Source organism: Anastrepha ludens, chromosome X, assembly GCF_028408465.1.
Source record: "Anastrepha ludens isolate Willacy chromosome X, idAnaLude1.1, whole genome shotgun sequence".
NCBI classification, from domain to species: Eukaryota; Metazoa; Arthropoda; class Insecta; order Diptera; family Tephritidae; genus Anastrepha; species Anastrepha ludens.
The window spans coordinates 72,441,792-72,462,542 of NC_071503.1; the positions used below are offsets into that span (position 1 = coordinate 72,441,792).

The following is a 20,751-nucleotide window of genomic DNA, read 5'->3' on the forward strand; positions in this document are numbered from 1 at the left end:
TAACTTCGTTGGAAAGACCAAGTGTCACACCTTTCAGTGTTGGAAGACTGAGTCCATCCAATTTCCGTTTTCTCGTAAACAAGACTATGGTTGTTTTGTTCGGATTAACGGAAAGACCTTGTCTCATGCACCAATCATCGATTTTGTCAAGAATCCTCTGCACTTTCGTGCAAAGCCTCTTTAAGGATTTATCCGATGTTAGCGCACAGACGTCGTCCGCATATGCTTGGACGTGAAAGCCGAGTTCCTGCATCTCCACTAATAGGGAGTCTACGACGAAGCACCACAGCATCGGAGAAAGAACACCCCCTTGGGGACATCCTTGCTTGGCCCTGACTGTGATTTGCTCGTCGCCGCTTCCACCAATGGTTAACAGCCTCTCAGAGAGCATGGAGTATATCCATTTTATAATGGCTTGATTAACTCCGTGTCGTTCGGCAGAAGAACATATCGAGCCGAAAGTGGCATTATCAAAAGCCCCCTCAATGTCCACGAACACGCCCATTGTGTATTCGTCAGCTTTCAGCCCAGCTTCAATCTTGCTAACAAGATCGTGTAAGGCTGATTCACATGATTTTCCACTCTGGTAAGCGTATTGATTTCTACTAAGTGGACTTCTCGGCAATACCCCCACTCGAATATGTTTTTCCACCACTCGTTCCAGACTTTTCAACATGAACGATGTCAAACTGATTGGTCTAAAACTTTTTGCTAGGGAATAGCCATCTTTTCCTGGTTTCGGAATAAATACTACTCTTACGCGTCGCCATTGGGATGGTATATAACCAAATGCAAGACAGGCTGTGAAGATCCTTTTCAGGGCCTCAATCAGCCTGTCTCCTCCTTTTTTAAGCATTGCTGGATATATTCCGTCAGGTCCAGGGGACTTAAAGTTCTCAAAGGAAGATAAGGAAAGCCTTATCGATTCCCTTGTCACTATCCGACTAGCAATATACCAGCTGTACCTAGAGGTTCCACCGTTGCCACCGTCATTGTTCATGCCACTCTCAACTTCAGAGAGAGTTCTACTACCCGGAATTCAAATTCAAAGGTGAAGTGACTTCACCTGGACGTTTCCAAAAATAACAAAGATTGCGGAATGATAAAACATTAATTTCATATAATTTATCAATAATTTTTTTACGATAGTTTAATTCGATGCTTAAACTATGGGGAAAAAATGAAAAAAGATTACAATAGCGACATTTGCAAAAATCATTTTTGATATGCCGTTGTTCTACTATTTTCGATAGTGCAGCGCAGCGGTCACATCGGCTATATTCGATGACAATACAGTAGCCTGCGACACCGGAATTTTACGTACGTACGTTGTGGGCAGAATAAATTTTTTAAACTGTTGACACAAATTTTTTGCAATTCAATAACTTAATTTAAATAAGGTGTACAAAAATGAATTAAACAATTTGGTTGCTCTGTCTGCCCTGCTGTCTGTTCGCGTTCTGCCTTTATTTTTTCTACACGGTCTTCGATTTCCTATGTTTCTCCCGTTTTTTCTGTTTTCATCGACCAATCACCGATCGACACCAAGAATGATAGAAAGAAGATTGCACCCATCAGAACGTACGTGACGTCACGTTTGCTGAGTTGTGCAGTATTGCCAACCATTTGCTCTTCGCAATAAATTTAGTGCTTCTTTATACCCGAAATGCAAAAATTTTTAAGTTACGTGTTTGTTTCTTTTTTTTAATTTAAAGCTACCGAAACTTTAAGTTAAAAAACAAACTATATTATTAAAGAAAAAAAGGTTAAAAAAGGTCACTCTGAGAAGATTTTAGTGCTAATGAAATTTTTTTTACTCTTGTAAAATTTGATAATTTGAAAGTGCAAATTTAATTTTTGGCTCCATTTAAGGTTATGCATAAATATTACATGCCCCTCTCTCAACTCTTCTTAAGATTGAAAACCTTTTTACACATTTTAAAAAGCCTTTGAATTTATTGAATGCGAATTAAAACCATAGAGGTGTAATCGTTTCTTCCGGTCATCAATCCTTAGTGAGACATAGGACATCAGGAGGTGTATTCATTGTAAAAATAAACGACAAAATACCAGAAAATACTAAAGAAACCATACTGACATTTTTACAAAAAGAGTACCTTATCTAGTTACATAACTTCAAATATAGCAAAAAAGTCGTTCCCTTAACAAAAGAGTCTCGCTTAAAAAAAACTCATAAATTAAATTATAAATAAGCATAACACATTTATTTAAGAAAACGCAAATTTTAAAGACAACAAGGTTCTTTAAGTGATTCAATAAAAATTTGTTGGGTTATTTTCTTTGAATGGGCATTTTAGTGTGTTTTTATATCCAAAGCTAGGCAACACTGCAGTAGCGAGAGAGAGATTTGACTGCCGAAAGCAGAAGAACACCAACAACACCTGCAATCGCGGGCAATGCCACCAGATGTTAAAAAAAAGTAAAGCTAAATAAAACTGAGTGAATTATTTAAATAATTATTAAAAAATGTATATTTTACAAAATTATAAATATGACATTTTAATTAGAACAGGTAGAAAAATGTCATGAAGAAAGAACTAAAACTCCGAGACAAAAAATAATAAAAATAACAAAAAAAAAAATGCTAAATCAAGTTACGAAAATGGTAGTCTGGCCATACTGGAGCTAAAATCACGTAACTAGTTGTCAAATTCGCTGAGCGCAAAGTAACGGGACCACGATAGGCGCCATCTCATTATTCTTTCCATCATGGATCGACACGTATTTCAGAGTTGCTTTTGAGCCATTGTGGGATCTACCCTGACCGTGCTGCCAGACTGTTCGTAGCAAGTACATTTCGAAATCATTTACAAAATAAACTTGGACAAATTTAAATTTTTGTTAAAATAACTTAAAAACAATGTTGAATAACGTTAAGTACAGATAAATAAACTATTTGCATTTGTTGGTTTTTGGCTTTGGTAATTGTAACTGATAATGCGGATGCATGAAAAAGTGTGTAAGCAAAAATATCAATGGCAACATTGTGTAGATACAACCAAACACATACGCACACAAACCGATGCATTGTGTAAATATTTAACTAAAAAACGCAGTTGTTCTCTACGGGATGAGTTTTGCTCAATTTTGTGCTCTCTAGGGGTGCGGCAAGGGACTACCTACTTCGGTGACTGTTTCCAGCATTACTTTAGGCTGCGTTTATAGACCAAATAAGTGCTTAAACGTTACTTGTGTTGATTTGGTTGATTACTTGGAAGAACTTAATATAACTTGTCTTTTAAAAATATCATAATAGCCGGTGATTTTAGTTCTGATCTGCTTAGTGACGATATTTTCGCATTGGCTATGAGGAATTTTAGGATATTTTCTGTCAACTGTTCGGTTCACATATAATTTACGAATGCCAATACATACATATGTATGTACTAGGGGTGGGACTATTCGAATAAAAATTATTCGAATAATAAAATCTTTTATTCGAGAGGTATTCGTAATTCGAATAATATTTATTCGAATTTTTTATTCGTTTATTCGAATAATGCTATTCGAATACCTCACTATTCGAATACCTCACTATTCGAATACCTTACTATTCGAATACCTCACTATTCGAATACCTTACTATTCGAATACCTCACTATTCGAATACCTTACTATTCGAATACCTTACTATTCCAATGCCTTACTATTTGAATACTTCACTATTCGAATATTTTTGGTAAATATTTACTTAGATTAGCGGACTACTAATCGGTTTCTGTACAAGTGCATGTACCTATGTATGCAAATTCAAAAACCACGCAAAGGCTTATATTAACACGTTCCCTGTCGCAATACAAAAATGCAAAATTGACCGACAAGTCCAACAGGGTTTTTTGAATAATTTGTTTTTTTGTTATCATAGGATAGCTTTAGTAATAATAATAATTAAAAAAAAAACGGAAGTAGGGTATTTCTACCTGAAACACATATGGTACATGAGCGTAGAGGGACATTTTTGCTTCTGCACGTTCATGAAACACATGTGGTTCATATACCCCCTGACGCACATATGGCTCAGGAACGTATCAGTGCTTATCAGGCGCACGTTTACTGAACCATATGTGGCTCAGCGGACAGGGAACGTGTTAAATGACAATACTACCTACTTTTTATTGTGTCGGCGCTTTGTTTTTGTTTCATATTTTGGTAAATATTTACTTAGATTAGCGGACTACTCTTGCTTGAGGCATGAAATTATTTTCTTTTAGGTTTTTTTGCTTTTCGCAGTACTATTATATGCACATACATATACTCATATACTCTACCTGCTACTGACTGACCTAAGCCTGATAAACGAGTGCAGACAGTCCTACGACCATGCATACGCTTAGGGAACTGGCGATGAGAATTATATAGATGGACATTTGAGGCAAACTTTTCTTTGGGTTGAGTTAGATGCACTCATTAAAATCAAGAACCTCAAGCAAGAACGTTCAGCCCATCTAATCATCAATCAAGACAAATAAAAAATAATAGAGTCAAACCACGTCAAGTGGGCCCCGAATTTTCCATCAAATTCCCGATTTTAAAATCAAATGCATTTTTGGATAGAGAATTTGTCACATAATAATTGCGGTGAATATTTTTTTTTTATTTCGCTTTTTGTTTATGTTATTAACAATTGAATTTTTTGGCATGATATTCTTGTAAAATCAGTATCTCAGAAACTACAATTGATAACTTGATGAAATTTATTTCGGTTACCGAAAAATGTTTACTCTACCGATTTAACGTTCAAAGACTGTGTATTTGTTGAAACAATAATTTTTAACAATAATTTTTATGCAAAATCGCAATTATTTTTGCGTTCTTCACGCTCTAAATGGACAATATTACAGTCAGATTAAGCGCACAATGCTCACCTTTAATAATCTGTAAAAAAAACTTTGTTCATCCAATCCGTTCTGAAGATATCGAATTTTTTGTGAAACTGTGTAAAGTTTTGATGCGCAGTATAGTCTGGTGCAACGCGACGCGCTTCGCAGTTGGCTTTGCATTGTCCCATGGGATCATAAGCCAAATCGTATAGCACTTAAAAAAGACGTACAAAAGGATTAAGGGTTCAAAAATGAGGTGTTTCATTACTAGAATTTTTATTACATACATCCATATCTACATGAAAACATACAAAATTTAATTAGTAATAAAATCTCGAAACAAGATGTGTCCTCGAAGAAGATTTTACTTCGAATCTTTTTGTTACTTGCAGGTTGGAAGTGATGAAATTGCCTCGTTTTTTTGATAGCTATTGCCTCATTGAAACGTTTGGAAACTTTTTTTTCATGTGCATCATGATCTTTTTGCGAACAAAAAACAAAACCTATCGATTTAAACGCACCTTTGGCCCACTTGAAAAGAGCTTTAGCATCGCGAATATGATTTCCAGCAACACGCTGCATACTTGCTTTTCGGGCTAGCCTTTTAACTGCTCCGCCGACACCGTCGCACGCTCCCTTGCCATGGGAAGTGGCGAAGAAATTCCATTCGGCTTCGATTCCGAAATCTTTTTTGTGGTAATATTGGTTCAAAAAGTTAGATTTATTCCTGTACTGCGATGCAGCTCCATCAGAAAAATAAGAGAACTTTTTTATATTTCTGGATCCAAATTTGCTTTTAAGATATTTAACAAGTCTTGTGTTGAATAAGTGAACCGAACTTGTATCGTGGGTTAGTTTTTCAGAAATGATGACAAGGCTTAAATGATGCTGTTTACCAACGATACAATAGTAAATTACATACGTGTCTAAAATACAACCCTGTTAATCTTTTCATCATTCATTTATCATATTGTTCATTTATTGTATTCATTCCTATATTCATTTTTTATTTTCTAACTGTTGTATAGTTAGCTGTTGCCATTGCAGTTATAACCATCAGATCGATAACTATACGAATATTTTCTTACTATACATTTAAACTTTTATATAAACAAGGAAGCGCTTTAAATAAAGAAATTCAACATTAAATCTATTTTATTTTAATTGGAGAGCAACGTAAACATTTGGCATCCCTTGCGGGGAATCTACGGCCTTTGGTGTTAAGCGGAGGTGAAAAAGGCAATTTTCTCCGGTGAAGGCGAATTCCCATCAAACTGCAAATATTAATCCAGGGTCCACATCATTGTTAGTAAGCAAGATCATCAAACTGTTCAACCAAAAACATAGAAAGGTGGTTCATAAACATTAAAGCGCACGTGATGTGTTATTAACTAACCTAACCTTTGATACACAAATACATACATACATACGTGCATACGTACATTGCTAGTAGTGAACCTGGTGACTTTCTAACTGTTTAAGAAACTCACCACATCTAATTTGCATACATCGGTACTCAAACTGCAATCTGATATATCAATTGAGAATGGAGCGAAAATACAAGCAGCTAATGCCAAATAAATTGGCAATTGTGAATTTTTCAACAAATACAAAGAAAACGGCGAAAAATAAACAGACAAAAGGATTTTTGCAAGCTCGAAAATTATTATTGGAACAGTATTGGACTAAATTCATAGAGATTTATCAACAAATAATTTGCGAATGGACCCAAGAACAACAAGCTGCTGCCGAATTTACAATAGCTGAGGACTACGAAATCGTCGAACGTACATATGCTGAGACAATGGGGGAGCTTAATGATATTTTGGAAACTTCAGATCCACCTCACGAAACGTTGACGGAAACATCATTTCAAGTACAACACGTTGGCCAAGCTCTGCCTCGTATCAAAGTGCCTTCGTTCGATGGAAATTTCCTCCAGTGGATTCCGTTTAAGGATTTATTTAATTCTCTCGTTATAAGTAACACTGCGTTAACTAACACGCAGCGCTTACAGTACCTGAAAGATAGTCTGACGGGCGAAGCTAAGAATGCACTAGATAATATTACAACGACTGATGCTAATTTTAAGATCGCTTGGGATCTACTGAAATCAAAATATGAAAATAAACGCGTTATAATTAATGCACATTTAACTGCTATAACAAAGTTGCCTTCTGCTCAGAAGGAATCTGCCTCCGCGCTGAGGAGTCTGCTTGACGGCGTAACATCATCGATACGGGCGTTACAACATCTTGGACGTCCCGTTGAGCAATGGGACGATTGGCTGATTTTTACTATCATTCATAAATTGGATCCCATTACTCGAAAGGCATGGGAGCTTTCCCTTAAATCAAACGACAGCGTTCCGACATTCAGGGAGCTAGAAGAGTTCCTTGCCAGCCGAACTCAGTCCCTAGAGATAGTCCAGAGCTTCACTGAAGATAAACCTCATCCCTCTAGTAAAAGGGTTAACAACTTGCACGGTGTGTCTGGATATCATACTACCTCAAGCCGTTGCTCTAGCTGTTCCGGTAAACACTTCATTATGTTCTGTGGGGACTTTCTCAAATTGTCGCCTAATGAACGATACCAATGTATACTGAAGCGTAAGTTATGCATTAATTGCCTCAGAAGCGGACATCAACAATCCTGTTGTACTTCTGCTCGACGGTGTTATACCTGTAATGCCAAACATCACACAATGCTTCACGAATATTTTGCTTCAACCACGGCTAATAGCAGCACGAATCCGGTGTCATCGCATCATGTAAGTCAATCAAATCATAAATTTTCGATTCCTCAAGTGATACTTGGTACAGCATTGGTTGAAGTGCGATCTGAGTGTGGTCACGTAATTGTATTGCGAGCTTTACTCGACAGTGGTGCAGAGGCAACATTCATAAGCGAATATGCAGTGAACTCACTCTGCCTGCCACAATCGAATGTTAAAGTGTCCATTAATGGTGCTAGTGGTAGTAGAGTCGCAACTGCCAAAGGACTAGTTACTTTCTCACTACATTCTCTCAAGAGTGACTTCAACATGCCATGCACAGCCCTAGTGCTACCTCGAGTAGGCAACATCACTCCAACATTGAGTATTTCAACCAATGAACTTCTGCATTTTAAGGATCTAGATCTAGCAGATCCTAAGCTTACTATTCCGAAATCCATTGACATAATTCTCAACGCCGAAAATTACGCCGCTGTGTTACTAAGTGGTATACGTCGCAGCTGTCATAACAATCTGGTCGCTCAAAACACACAGCTGGGTTGGGTGGTCTTTGGAGGATGCCAGGACCATGCTCTAGTCACCCCGAAGAACTCCGTCGAGTGTCACAACGCTCAAATTGATCTCGATCGAACTCTTCGTCGTTTCTGGGAATTAGAGGAGCTAAATTCGGCGACTAGCCTTACTGAAGAGGAGCGTTTCGTCGAAGAGTATTTTCAAAACACAACATGTCGAAGGAAGGATGGGCGTTACATAGTACGCCTGCCTATTAAACGTGACGTTGACTTGAAACAACTCATCACTACCCAATGTGATGCAGTTGCCCTACATGGAAACTTGCAAAGGCGCCTATCTCGAGATGCATCTATGCGAACTATGTATACAGATTTTATGTATGAGTATTTGTCGCTGAAGCATATGCAACTCATCACTGGTAACATAAACTGCTTATCACCTGTTTGTTATCTGCCACACCATGGGGTTTTGAAGGCTTCGAGTACAACAACGAAACTACGCGTCGTATTCAATGCTTCGAAGAAATGCAGCTCGGGTAAATCGCTAAATGACTGTTTATATCCTGGTCCTAAGTTGCAGAACGACCTAACAGCGGTTGTGATGAACTGGCGCCGATATCAGGTCGCTCTCACAGGCGATATCACTAAGATGTATCGGCAAATCTTGGTTGATGAACGAGATGCAGATCTGCAGCGTATCGTATGGAGTCCAACGAAGCATGAACATCCATCGCATTATCGATTAAATACCGTTACGTATGGCACCAGCTGTGCGCCTTACCTCGCGATCAAAGTGCTGCACACTTTGGCATCAGACGAAAAATGCAATTTCCCAGAAGCCACTCAGATACTACGACATGAATTCTACGTTGATGATGTTTTGACAGGTGCTGACAACGTCGCCGATGCGTGCAGACGCCGAAGCGAGCTGCAGACTTTACTTCAAGCAGGAGGGTTCACGTTATGTAAGTGGAACTCTAATTCAACCGAAATTTTGCAAACAATTAATCCAACTCATCTCGAATTTAAAACTGCACATGAATTTCAAATGGACGAGCAGTCCAATACATTGGGTCTAGTATGGACCCCCAAATCAGATTGTCTGACTTTTACGTTAAAGCTTGATTATACTATTACTACCTTCACGAAACGTCAATTATTATCTGATATTGCTAAGCTATTTGATCCACTAGGGTTTTTAGCTCCTATTATAATCCGAGGCAAGATCTTTATGCAGAAGCTGTGGCTTACCGGATTAGATTGGAATGACACTCTACCTGACGACCTTAACGCGGAGTGGGTCACTTTTCGCAATGAACTTAAGTTGGTGCCTCTGATACAAATTGCTCGTTGGATAAATATATCAAATACAGCATATTCATATGAACTACACGCATTCGCAGATGCATCCATACATGCTTATCCGGCGGTGGTTTACTTAAAGGTCGTTTCCCATACATCGGTGAATATTCACCTAATTATATCCAAAACAAGAGTTGCGCCCTTGAAGAAGGTTACAATACCACGACTCGAACTGTGTGCAGCTGTCTTAGCTGCACAATTGTGTGATAAGGTACGGGCTACGTTAAACTTACATCCTATATCTACCTATTGTTGGTCCGATTCCACCACAACCATATGGTGGATACGATCTGATCCTGGGACGCTAAAAGAGTTTGTCTCTAATCGTGTAAGTCAGATTCACGCTGTGACTACTATTAGCAATTGGAGATATGTTCGAACGTCAGATAACCCTGCTGACTGCGCTTCACGAGGAGTGAGCATGCAACAACTCATGAGCCATCAACTATGGTGGCGTGGACCGGAATGGCTGCTACGTTCCGAAGCAAGCTGGCCTCAATCAGCTCTTAAGAATCCAGATACAATTATAGAGCGCAAGTCGGTACAAAGTGCGATAGCGCAAACTACTCAAATCGACTAGTTTATCTTAGAACAATACTCATCGTTAGACAAGCTACTGTCTGTTACGGCCTGGTGTCTACGATTTTCGTTGGCTGTTCGTGGCAAGCAGCATGAATCATCACCAATGTGCTTATGGGCGGAGCGAGTATCTGCGTTAACTTTCTGGGTAAAATATGTTCAAAACATTGTCTTTAAAAAAGATTTATTGGCTATTATGAAGTATAGCGCTGTCAACAAATGTAGCAGTCTCTATAAGCTACACCCTATACTCGATTCCGAGGGTATTTTAAGGATCGGTGGACGCCTGGCAAACGCAAACATTCCATTTTCCGAACGATATCCTGCTATTCTTCCTAAGGAGAACCATCTTACCATTTTGATCATCAGACAGGCACATCAACGAACATTGCACGGTGGTAAGCAAGCTACACTTCACTATATTCGTCGACAATTTTGGGTAATTGATGGCCGAATATCAGTCAAGAGAACTATTAAACATTGCATGCAATGTTTTCGATACGTATGTGTCCCTCAGACTCAAATCATGGGTGACTTACCTGCAGGACGCTGTAATGTCTCACTTCCATTCATGCACACTGGCGTAGACTTTGCGGGCCCTTTTAACGTAAAAACAACAAAAGGTCGAGGCCACAGCACTTACAAAGGATATGTGGCACTTTTTGTTTGTTTTGCTACACGAGCAATACATCTAGAACTCGTCAGTGATTTGACTACTGAAACTTTTTTAGCAGCGCTGAATCGATTTGTATCGGTACGAGGACTATGTTCCGATATCTACAGCGACCAAGGAACCACGTTTGTTGGAGCGAATGCCTTGATGCAGCAGGAGGTGCGTGCGTTCAAAATGCAGTTGCAAGCAGCCGTCACTTATAGTTCAAAGGTTGGCATAACTTAGCATTTTATACCTCCTGGAGCACCAAACTTTGGTGGTTTATGGGAGGCAGGGGTTAAGAGCATGAAGCATCACTTGAAACGTGTAATTAATCTCACTCCGTTAACCTTCGAAGAATTTTATACCATTCTAAAGCAAGTGGAGGCGTGTTTGAACTCACGACCAATGGCAGCGATAAGTGATGACCCTCAAGATCTAACGGCATTGACTCCTGGTCATTTTCTGGTTGGACGAGCATTAACGGCGATACCTGAACAGAACATTCTCGATGAAAAACTCGGATTTCTAAAACGGTGGAAATTACTGAAGCAGGTCCAACAAGATTTCTGGCGAAGATGGTCCAATGAATATTTGCAACAGCTACAGGCTCGACGCAAATGGCGTACTTCTCAGTCAAATGTGAAAATTGGACAGCTCATATTGATTCGTGATGAGCGACTGCCTCCGAAGCATTGGGCATTAGGTCGTGTAGTTGATACACACGCTGGTGCAGACGGAGCTGTTCGAGTAGTTACAATTAAAACACAAAGCACAACCCTTAAGAGGCCTATTACCAAAATTTCTGTATTACCCATTGATGAACAGGCAAGTGTCGACATGAGCATGGAGGACAGTTCTGCCCAAGTATACGCTTCAGACGGTGGGCGGTAAAGAAAAATAATTTCGTCGTATGGTCGACGAGGTGGGCGGAATGTCTAAAATACAACCCTGTTAATCTTTTCATCATTCATTTATCATATTGTTCATTTATTGTATTCATTCCTATATTCATTTTTTATTTTCTAACTGTTGTATAGTTAGCTGTTGCCATTGCAGTTATAACCATCAGATCGATAACTATACGAATATTTTCTTACTATACATTTAAACTTTTATATAAACAAGGAAGCGCTTTAAATAAAGAAATTCAACATTAAATCTATTTTATTTTAATTGGAGAGCAACGTAAACACATACGGGTGAATGGCCCCTTGCCTTACGCATTTGTTTCGATGTTACCTCATCTGGTACCGTTGTTAAATTTGAATTTTATCATTTGTATTTTTTTCTCACGTAAAGCAGACTTTATATTCCACAAATGCTGAATGCAATTTTTTTTTCCTTGTTGAATATTTACTCTCGCTGTATTTTTTTTTTTTCGATGATGATTTCTGCTATTATTTCTTTGACATTCATATCACTTAATTTTGAAAAACGTCGTTTTTTATTGGCGGTTCACCAAGGTCCTGTAAAATATTGTTTACGTTTTCTAATTTTAGGTCATTCTGAATTTCCTGATTTTCAAAATTTGCTTCTGCATCATTCTTCTGCATCAGAAGAAACTTCAGGCTCATCGTTTTCTGCTCCTTGGTCAGCACTAGAAAAAATTAATCAAAATGTTCTGTCACAAATTTTGAGAACTAATTGACTTTATTTGCCTAAATAATAACTATTCAATGCACAATATATGTATATAAATATCAAGATTATACCCACTGTGGACTTGGACGTATATACGCTGCACTTTCAGTAACAATTCCATCTCTATATATCTGCATACGACATGATTTGCAAACGTATTTACCGATATATTGTTTGAATTTTACATCCCAGTGAGCGGTTATTCGGAATAAATTATGACGTACGCAATTATGACCTTTTTTCCCCAACGGATTGCAACACTCATCAGGTAGAACCATTTTCATAACAATACATAATAATTTTTTTCTAACCTCATCAACAATATACTAGGACTGTACGACTCTGCAAAGCCATGTTCGTGCAAGTTCGTTTTCGTGCGTAGTGCCTCGACTGACAAAAAATTCGATATCTTCAGAACGGATTGGATGAACAAAGTTTTTTTTACAAATTATTAAAGGTGAGCATTGTGCGCTTAATCTGACTGTAATATTGTCCATTTAGAGCGTGAAGAACGCAAAAATAATTGCGATTTTGGATAAAAATTATTGTTAAAAATTATTGTTTCAACAAATACACAGTCTTTGAACGTTAAATCGGTGGAGTAAACATTTTTCGGTAACCGAAATAAATTTCATCAAGTTATCAATTGTAGTTTCTGAGATACTGATTTTACAAGAATATCATGCAAAAAAATTCAATTGTTAATAACATAAACAAAAAGCGAAATAAAAAAAAAATATTCACAGCAATTATTATGTGACAAATTCTCTATCCAAAAATGCATTTGATTTTAAAATCGGGGAAAATTGATGCAAATTTGATGGAAAATTCGGGGCTAACTTGATGTGGTTTGACTCAATAATAATAATGCCCAGAAGCAAAGTTTGGCAACATTTTACAATCATGGAAAATACCGGTGAGGCCTCCTGCAATTATTGTGGTGATATGCTGAAACGTATGGGATCCACCACTTGTTTATGGAACCATTATAACTTTAAGCATAAACTCAGTTATGGAGTTGATAATCAACCGGAACCTTCGAGCAGCCGTGCTACAGGTGATTCAGAAGAAATTTTGCCTCCAAACCGGAAGCGGCAGTCACGGGTTAGTACTTCAACCAGCATTTCCACAAGTATTACCCAAGACCGCCAAGAAATAATTACCCAGGCGTTAACGAAAATGTTAACAATGGATATGCTGCCGACATCCTTTGTTGAAAATGAAGGATTTAGATAGTTAATGAGTGTTTTCTACATGTACATAAATAAATATATAGTAGTTCTATCCTATTATTGGCCTTGAATAACTTCTAAATCTGTAGATTAAGCAAAAGAAGATTTTAAGGCTCCACATTTATCGTTTGAGAGAAAACCATTATTTCGATCCGTTACCGAGAATATTAAAACCGATGCGGACATAGAAAATGTGAAATCATATTTCTCCATACAATTTATATGGGAAATTGAAAAGTGCGGTGCGGGCCACCCTAATAATAATATTAAGGCGTCTAAACACAAGAATTGTTACGAGGGAAAACCAAATATTTTTTTAGAAAGGCTCTGATGTTTTTATGCACATTTAGTTATGCACATACATATAAGTATGTATACCTGTCGATGTTTTATCAAGAACAATACCAAAGAAATCTTATCATATTAGCTAATTGAAACATGAAACGGTCAAATCAAAAAATCACAATGTCAAAAATCGAGAAAAACTGATTAGCACCATGAGAAGGGCCAATGTAATTTTTATAATTTTAAAAGCATTTTCACCCTGATATAAATGAATACATAGTGAGGTATTCGAATAGTAAGGTATTCGAATAGTGAGGTATTCGAATAGTAAAGTATTCGAATAGTGCGGTATTCGAATAGTAAGGTATTCGAATAATGAACTATTCGAATTATTTGAAACGAATAGTATTATTCGTTTTATTCGAATAATGTTTATTCGAATATTATTCGAAAATAGTCCCACTCCTAGTATGTACATATTTCTCGTGAACAATAAGAACAAAGTACCTCTGTATGATCAACTGGTATGTTCAAGTTTTTCCAGATACGATCTGATTCATCTGACTTTTGATTCCAAATTGACAAGCAAAACAGAGTACTACCTATACCGTGACTTTAGGCATACATATTTAATTTGTTGAGCTTGAGAAGTGTGTCGATTCTGTAAACTGGGCTCCCATATATTCAAATTAATATTAGTAACCTTATTAGTCCCTTCGTGCCGCCTGTTACCAAACCCATAACGAATGAATGCCGTCCTTGGTTTAATATCCACGTCAAAACATTAACATCAAAACGAAATCCTGCGTATAGAAACTGGAAACGTTTTAGAACGGATGTCCTCTACAACGACTTTAAAACTCTTCGAACAGAGACAATTGCTGCAAAAAACTAAAAAAAACTATATTTTACGACCAATGATTTAGTGTATCAATTGGGTCAAAGCAATCATGGCAGTGTATTTGCGAAATAGGTATTGGTTAAGGAAAGACACTAGTCCTTGATGATGTAAACGTAAACGATGTAAATAAACAGTTCCTTGACTTTTTGAATATTTCAGGGAAATTTATTATAGCTGCAACCTCTGACAAGCTTCAGCTTTGATTGTGTTAATGAGTGTGTTGTCCATATAAAATCTAATGCTGTTGGTTTGGGCAGCATTCATTCGAAGTATTTCAAATGCTTACCACCAAACTTTCTTCCCTTTATAATCCACACAATAAATAGCATTTTAACAACAATTGTCTTCCCCAACTGCTGAAAAATAGACAAAATAGTTGTCATTCTAGAATCAAATGATGATTACAGATCTATTTCGATTCTTCCATATACGCATGGATAGGGAAGCCATGTAAATTTTGCTTTTTAAATTGGCCTTAAAAAAAAAAAACTAATCAATATTTTTTCAAACTTTTTTTTTTATTTTGAAGATTGTCATTTATGAATGAAAAATAATATCGTTCAAATGACTGCCACGAATGCCTTTACAGTAGGCCATTTGATCAACCCAATTTTTAAGCACATTTTCGATTGTTTGGGCTCCAATTTCATGAATGGCAACTTCGATTTCATGTTTTAAAGCATCAATCGTCTCTGGATGGTTATCATAGCATTTGTCCTTAACGGTTTCCCACAAAAAATAGTCCAACGGGCTTAAATCACAGCTCGGAATTTTGGCTGATTATTCGGTTTTCAAAAACGGTAGCCAAAAGTTCGAGTGTAACTTTGGCAGTGTGACAAGTTGCACCGTCCTGTTCAAACCAAATGTCATCCATGTCATCCTCTTCAATTTTTGGAAAGAAAAACTCGTTGAGCATGTCACGGTAACGCTCGCCATTTACTGTAACCACGGAAGAAGAAGAAGACTCACCACTTTGGAAATAGGTTTTCAATATTTCCCAATTTTGTTCAAGCGTATAGCGTCCCATTTCGTAAATGTCAAACCTTTAAGTAAATTATGAACACATTTGACATGTCATTTATGTTACCATTCTCAAAAACTAGGTGGTTCAAAAAGCAAACGATATATGGTCCCCCCTGTATATCAAAAGTCTAAGCTTAATACATCAACAGATTGACCCATTTTTATGTAAAAACTGCTTGGTCAGTACGTTACTCAGGCGTAACAAAAGCTGTATAACTGTGCTTGTTACCTTTTAAGATGATGTTCGAATAAACATTGACAATAACTACGAGTGTGTAACTTGAACATTACAAGGCTTTTGACACTGTCAATCACAAGCTAATGTGCCTGAAGTTAAAGAATTTATTTAACTTTTTATCTTTGGCGGTAAATCTGCATTTTGGTCGATGGCAAGCTATTGAGGGCTTTCCAGATGACGACTTGGGTAGTGCCCCTAGTGATCGTAAATCTCACAGTCTGTGCATTCGTAGCAGCTGGTGGCTTATTCTCTTGGTAATACAAGAAACAGACCGTTGTAGCTCTAAGTAGCACCGATGCTGAGTACTATATATCGTATTATCTCCTGCAGCTAAAGAGGCAGCCTGTATTATCGAGCTTCTGAAAGCGCACCAGCTGTTATAAGACACGAAAATCTGAGTTCGCTAGTAAGTAAGAGTAAGCAGGTGACGTGACTACCATTCGGAGTACATAGGTTTGAATTTCCGTGCATGAAGAACCCCCGTGCTTTATGATTGGTGAAACAAACTTGGGTCGAATGCTGCATGATTTGGCCACCGTACGTATTTCTTATCATCTGCACCAACTTCGTTTCATCGCTGAATAAAATATAATGGCACTGATTTTGAGTCCTAAATTTATGCTCTCGAGAAAACTCAATTCGGCGTTGTTGTTGCGATGGTCTTACCAATGGATTCTTGCGTGTCAGACGACCTTGAAGCCCTGCTTCTATCAATCGAAGCGCCACTCTTTTCTTCCAGGTGAACAAAAATTTTTCTCTATGGATGTCAGCAGCCCTCTTCCTGGGATCCTGTTTTGACAATATAACGATAATCCTATCAATCTGGCTAGTAGTCTTTCGCGCTTTCTTTTTTCTGGAATCGTTTTCTGCTGTTCAAAAAAAGTTTAATTGTGTGATAGCACTATAAGATAATCCGGTCTTTTGCAACTCTATGATGGCTTTTCGAAAGGCAGGAGTGCAAATTTTCCCAATCAACATTATTGAACCGTTTCAACTAAAGTCAAGTGCTGTAGGAGTCCTCCAGATACTTTATTTTTTACTTACTTACCTGTTCCAATATAATAAAAAAAAAACACTTCAAACACTTTTGTACAAAGACGGAATCGTTATTAACCCTCCGTTGGGCACCCGGGTATGGCCAACATTTTTGGGCTTTGAACTTGACATATTTTTATTATAGCAAACGATTTGACCTTCCAGGTAGCTTCGTATAATTTAGTTTTCTTTAGATTTATGCATACATATAACCTTTTAAAACTGATTCTCGAACAGGACGAGAAAAGGCCAGATCCGACGGAAGGTTTTTAAAAAAAAGTCCAACGGAGGGTTAAGTATATTTCTCACAAAAATATCAGTGCTCCTACTAAAATGCAAAAAATGTGTGCTGAGCCTTCAAAAGAAAAAGATAAATAAACGCATTTCAATGAATGTGATCACAGCAAATATTATATGTATATGTATACAAGCGCAAAAAGTGCCGTTATGGCACCCTACTCCATAAAACATGAGCATATATGTATACATTAGGGTGGTTCGAATTCCAACAAATTTTTCAAATCAAATTCTAATAGTGCGGAAAAGTTGCTATGGAGTAACACAAGTATTTTGGTAAAAAAAAAATTGAAATCGGTTAATATCTTCTGTTCGCGCAACTCACTTAAAGTTTTGAAAATTTTTTCGAAAATAGTGCATTTTCTGAACTTTTTGAAAGTAAGATTTAATTGTTATTTTTTATTAATATTTTGTTACTTATGCTGTCAGATTGTTAGTTTTTTCATAATAATTAACTTTATGTTGTTTGAGACAATTATTTTTTAAGATCCAGTGGAGGTGAAAGAGTGAGACTGTGACTCTTGTACGCGATATTCAAAAGTCAAATAATATTGACTTTTACTGGCACTTTTTACGAATTATTACCAAGCTATATCACTTTCTTTAATTGTTATTCAGTAGTTGTAGTATATTTACTTTTGCTTAAAATGAGTGAAAAAACAAAAAAACCCCGGTTTCATATTTCTCGGAAAGATCATGTTTGTCCAATATTTGGCGCTCCTAAGGATTTTTCTTTAACAAATCTGCCCTCTTATGCTGACGTTATTCTTTGTTGTTTTGAACAAAGATACGTAATGTCATCATCAACAGAATTACCTTCACAGAAAATTGCTTTTTCAGAAATAGCGAATGTGGTAGCTCAGAAAATTAAGGTGCTTTATATGACAGCATCTATCCCTACAGTTTCTCAAACCAGGGTTGAACAAATGATCACTGCATATCATGCAAAATAATGGAAAAAAAGAAAGTCTTACAAAAGAGATAAAGAAAATCTTAAGCTTCAGAAAGCTCATGAAATATTCAAGACCGAAGCAGAGAAAATTTTTGACATTTCTTCATGCAAATGTCAAATGTCAAATGACTGTAACTGCGGTAAACCTTTGTCATTATGTATTTGTCCAAACCCTATTTCTATTGACTGTGGATGTGAAAAAGATCGTAAAATTCCTGTCATAGAACGTAAATTTCTTTTCGATCAAAGAACTGCCAGAGTCGGAAAGATTGGCTCTATAGATGTACTTGAAACTGCAAAACTTACTCGTCGAGCTGAAAGAAATGAAAAAACGAAACATAAAATGACATCCTCTAGTACTTACACTTCTTCTGTTGACAATGCCAAACGTTTTTCAGATGATTTGGATGACAACATTGAAGAGTTCGTTGAGAATCGTTCGCCTGAAGTACAAGAACATGTCAAAGATCCAACATTCGCTCTCAGCCCATCAACATCATACCTTCAAAAGCCTTCTACCTCACAAATGCGCATTAATCTTCCTGAAACTGCAGTAATTAGTGACCGATTTGGTGTTTCGGAAAGAGCAACCGCTGCAATTGCGACGTCAGTTCTGAAAGACCTACAAATCGTTACTGATACAGACTTGACTTTTGTTATAGATAAAAATAAAATCAGAAGGGAGAAATCTAAAATCAAAAAAGCCTTGCAACAGGAACCTTAAACTATGTCCGAAGCCCTTACATCCCTTTATTTTGATGGGAGAAAAGATGAGACCTTATACCAGGAGGAAGTAGGCTCCAAGCGTTATCGCAAAACACGCAAGGAAGAACATGTCTCTATTATAATGGAACCTGGTTCTCAATATATAACTCATGTAACGCCTATTTCTGGTACAAGCAAAGGTATCACTGAAAGTATGATATCTCACTTAAATGAAATGGAATTTGATTTTAGTGAACTTCTCCTAGTTGGTTGTGATGGCACAGCAACTAATACAGGCTGGAGAGGTGGTATTATTAGGCGTATTGAATTATACTTGAACAGACCAATTCAGTGGAATATATGCTTGCTTCATGCAAATGAATTACCTTTGCGACACGTATTTCAACATTTTGATGGAAAAACAAGTGGACCGAGTTCATTTTCAGGTACAATCGGAAAACAACTTCAGGGCGTTGAACACTTGCCTGTTGTTAATTTCAATAAAATTGAGTGTGATTTAGTACAAGTCACATGCAGAGACAATTTGAGTAAAGATCAAAAATATCTTTACGACATTGGGCAAGCTATTCATTTAGGTAATTGTTCATCTGATCTGTCTCTGCGAGATCCAGGAAAACTCTCCCACGCGCGTTGGCTCACTCTAGGAAACAGAACGTTGAGATTATACATATCAAGTGAAGACCCTTCTGGAAACTTAGTTCACATAGTTACGTTTATAATGAAAGTGTATTTACCTATGTGGTTTCAAATAAAACTGAACGATTCAATTGCAGATGGTGCGAGACATGTCTTCACTATGATTAAAAATTCTCGGTACTTACCAGAACATCTTCTGAGAATAGTTGATCCTGTGATACAACACAATGCTTATTTCGCGCATCCTGAAAATTTGCTTTTATCTATGGTCACAGATGAAAATCGGAATGTACGTAAGATTGGGATACAAAGGATTTTAAAAGCCAGAGAGACAACTTCTACTGCGAAGAATTCGGTGCGCTCATTCATTTTGCCAAAACTGAACTTTAATGCCACTAATTACTATGAAATGATCGACTGGTCTTCTACAATACTATCACCTCCTCCAGTACTAAGAAATGTCTTAAATGCAGATCTGTTATCTTCCATTGATAACCAACCATCTATCTCTCAATGGAACTTGTCAAGCTTTCCATGCCACACTCAAGCGGTAGAGCGAACTGTTAAGCTTGTCACTGAAGCGTCGAACAAGGTATGTGGTTATCAAAATAGGGATGGTCACATACGGTCAACTTTATTTTCTCGTTCTAGTTTGCCTAAATTTGATCACAAATCCCAGTTTGTAATTAACGCATAAAGAGAGTTCACTGTACAAATCTTCACGATCGTAAATTTTTTTAATGATAGTAGCAAACAAAAAATTTAAAAAACAAAAAAAAAATATTTAAAAAAACATAAAATATTAAAAAAAAACAAAAAAAATTTATAAAATATAAAAAAAAACAAAAAAAAACATAAAATATTAAAAAAAAACAAAAAAAAATTATAAAATATAAAAAAAAACAAAAAAAAAAGTGGGATCAGATTTTTCACCACGTCCTCGTCGTTGATCCTGGGGAAAGCTAAAAAAAAAAAAATTATAAAATATAAAAAAAAACAAAAAAAAACATAAAATATTAAAAAAAAACAAAAAAAAATTATAAAATATAAAAAAAAACAAAAAAAAAAGTGGGATCAGATTTTTCACCACGTCCTCGTCGTT

General features: G+C 36.9%; 1 protein-coding gene across 1 annotated transcript; it reads left to right on the top strand.

The window, feature by feature from the left end:
• Window positions 1-18,695: 18,695 nt before the first annotated feature.
• LOC128869244 (uncharacterized) lies at window positions 18,696-20,545 on the top strand. The gene is made up of 2 exons (XM_054111778.1): window positions 18,696-20,241; window positions 20,301-20,545. The coding sequence occupies exons 1-2, from the start codon at window positions 19,015-19,017 to the stop codon at window positions 20,307-20,309; spliced, it is 1,236 nt and encodes a 411-aa protein (XP_053967753.1). The 5' UTR covers window positions 18,696-19,014; the 3' UTR covers window positions 20,310-20,545.
• Window positions 20,546-20,751: the final 206 nt, after the last annotated feature.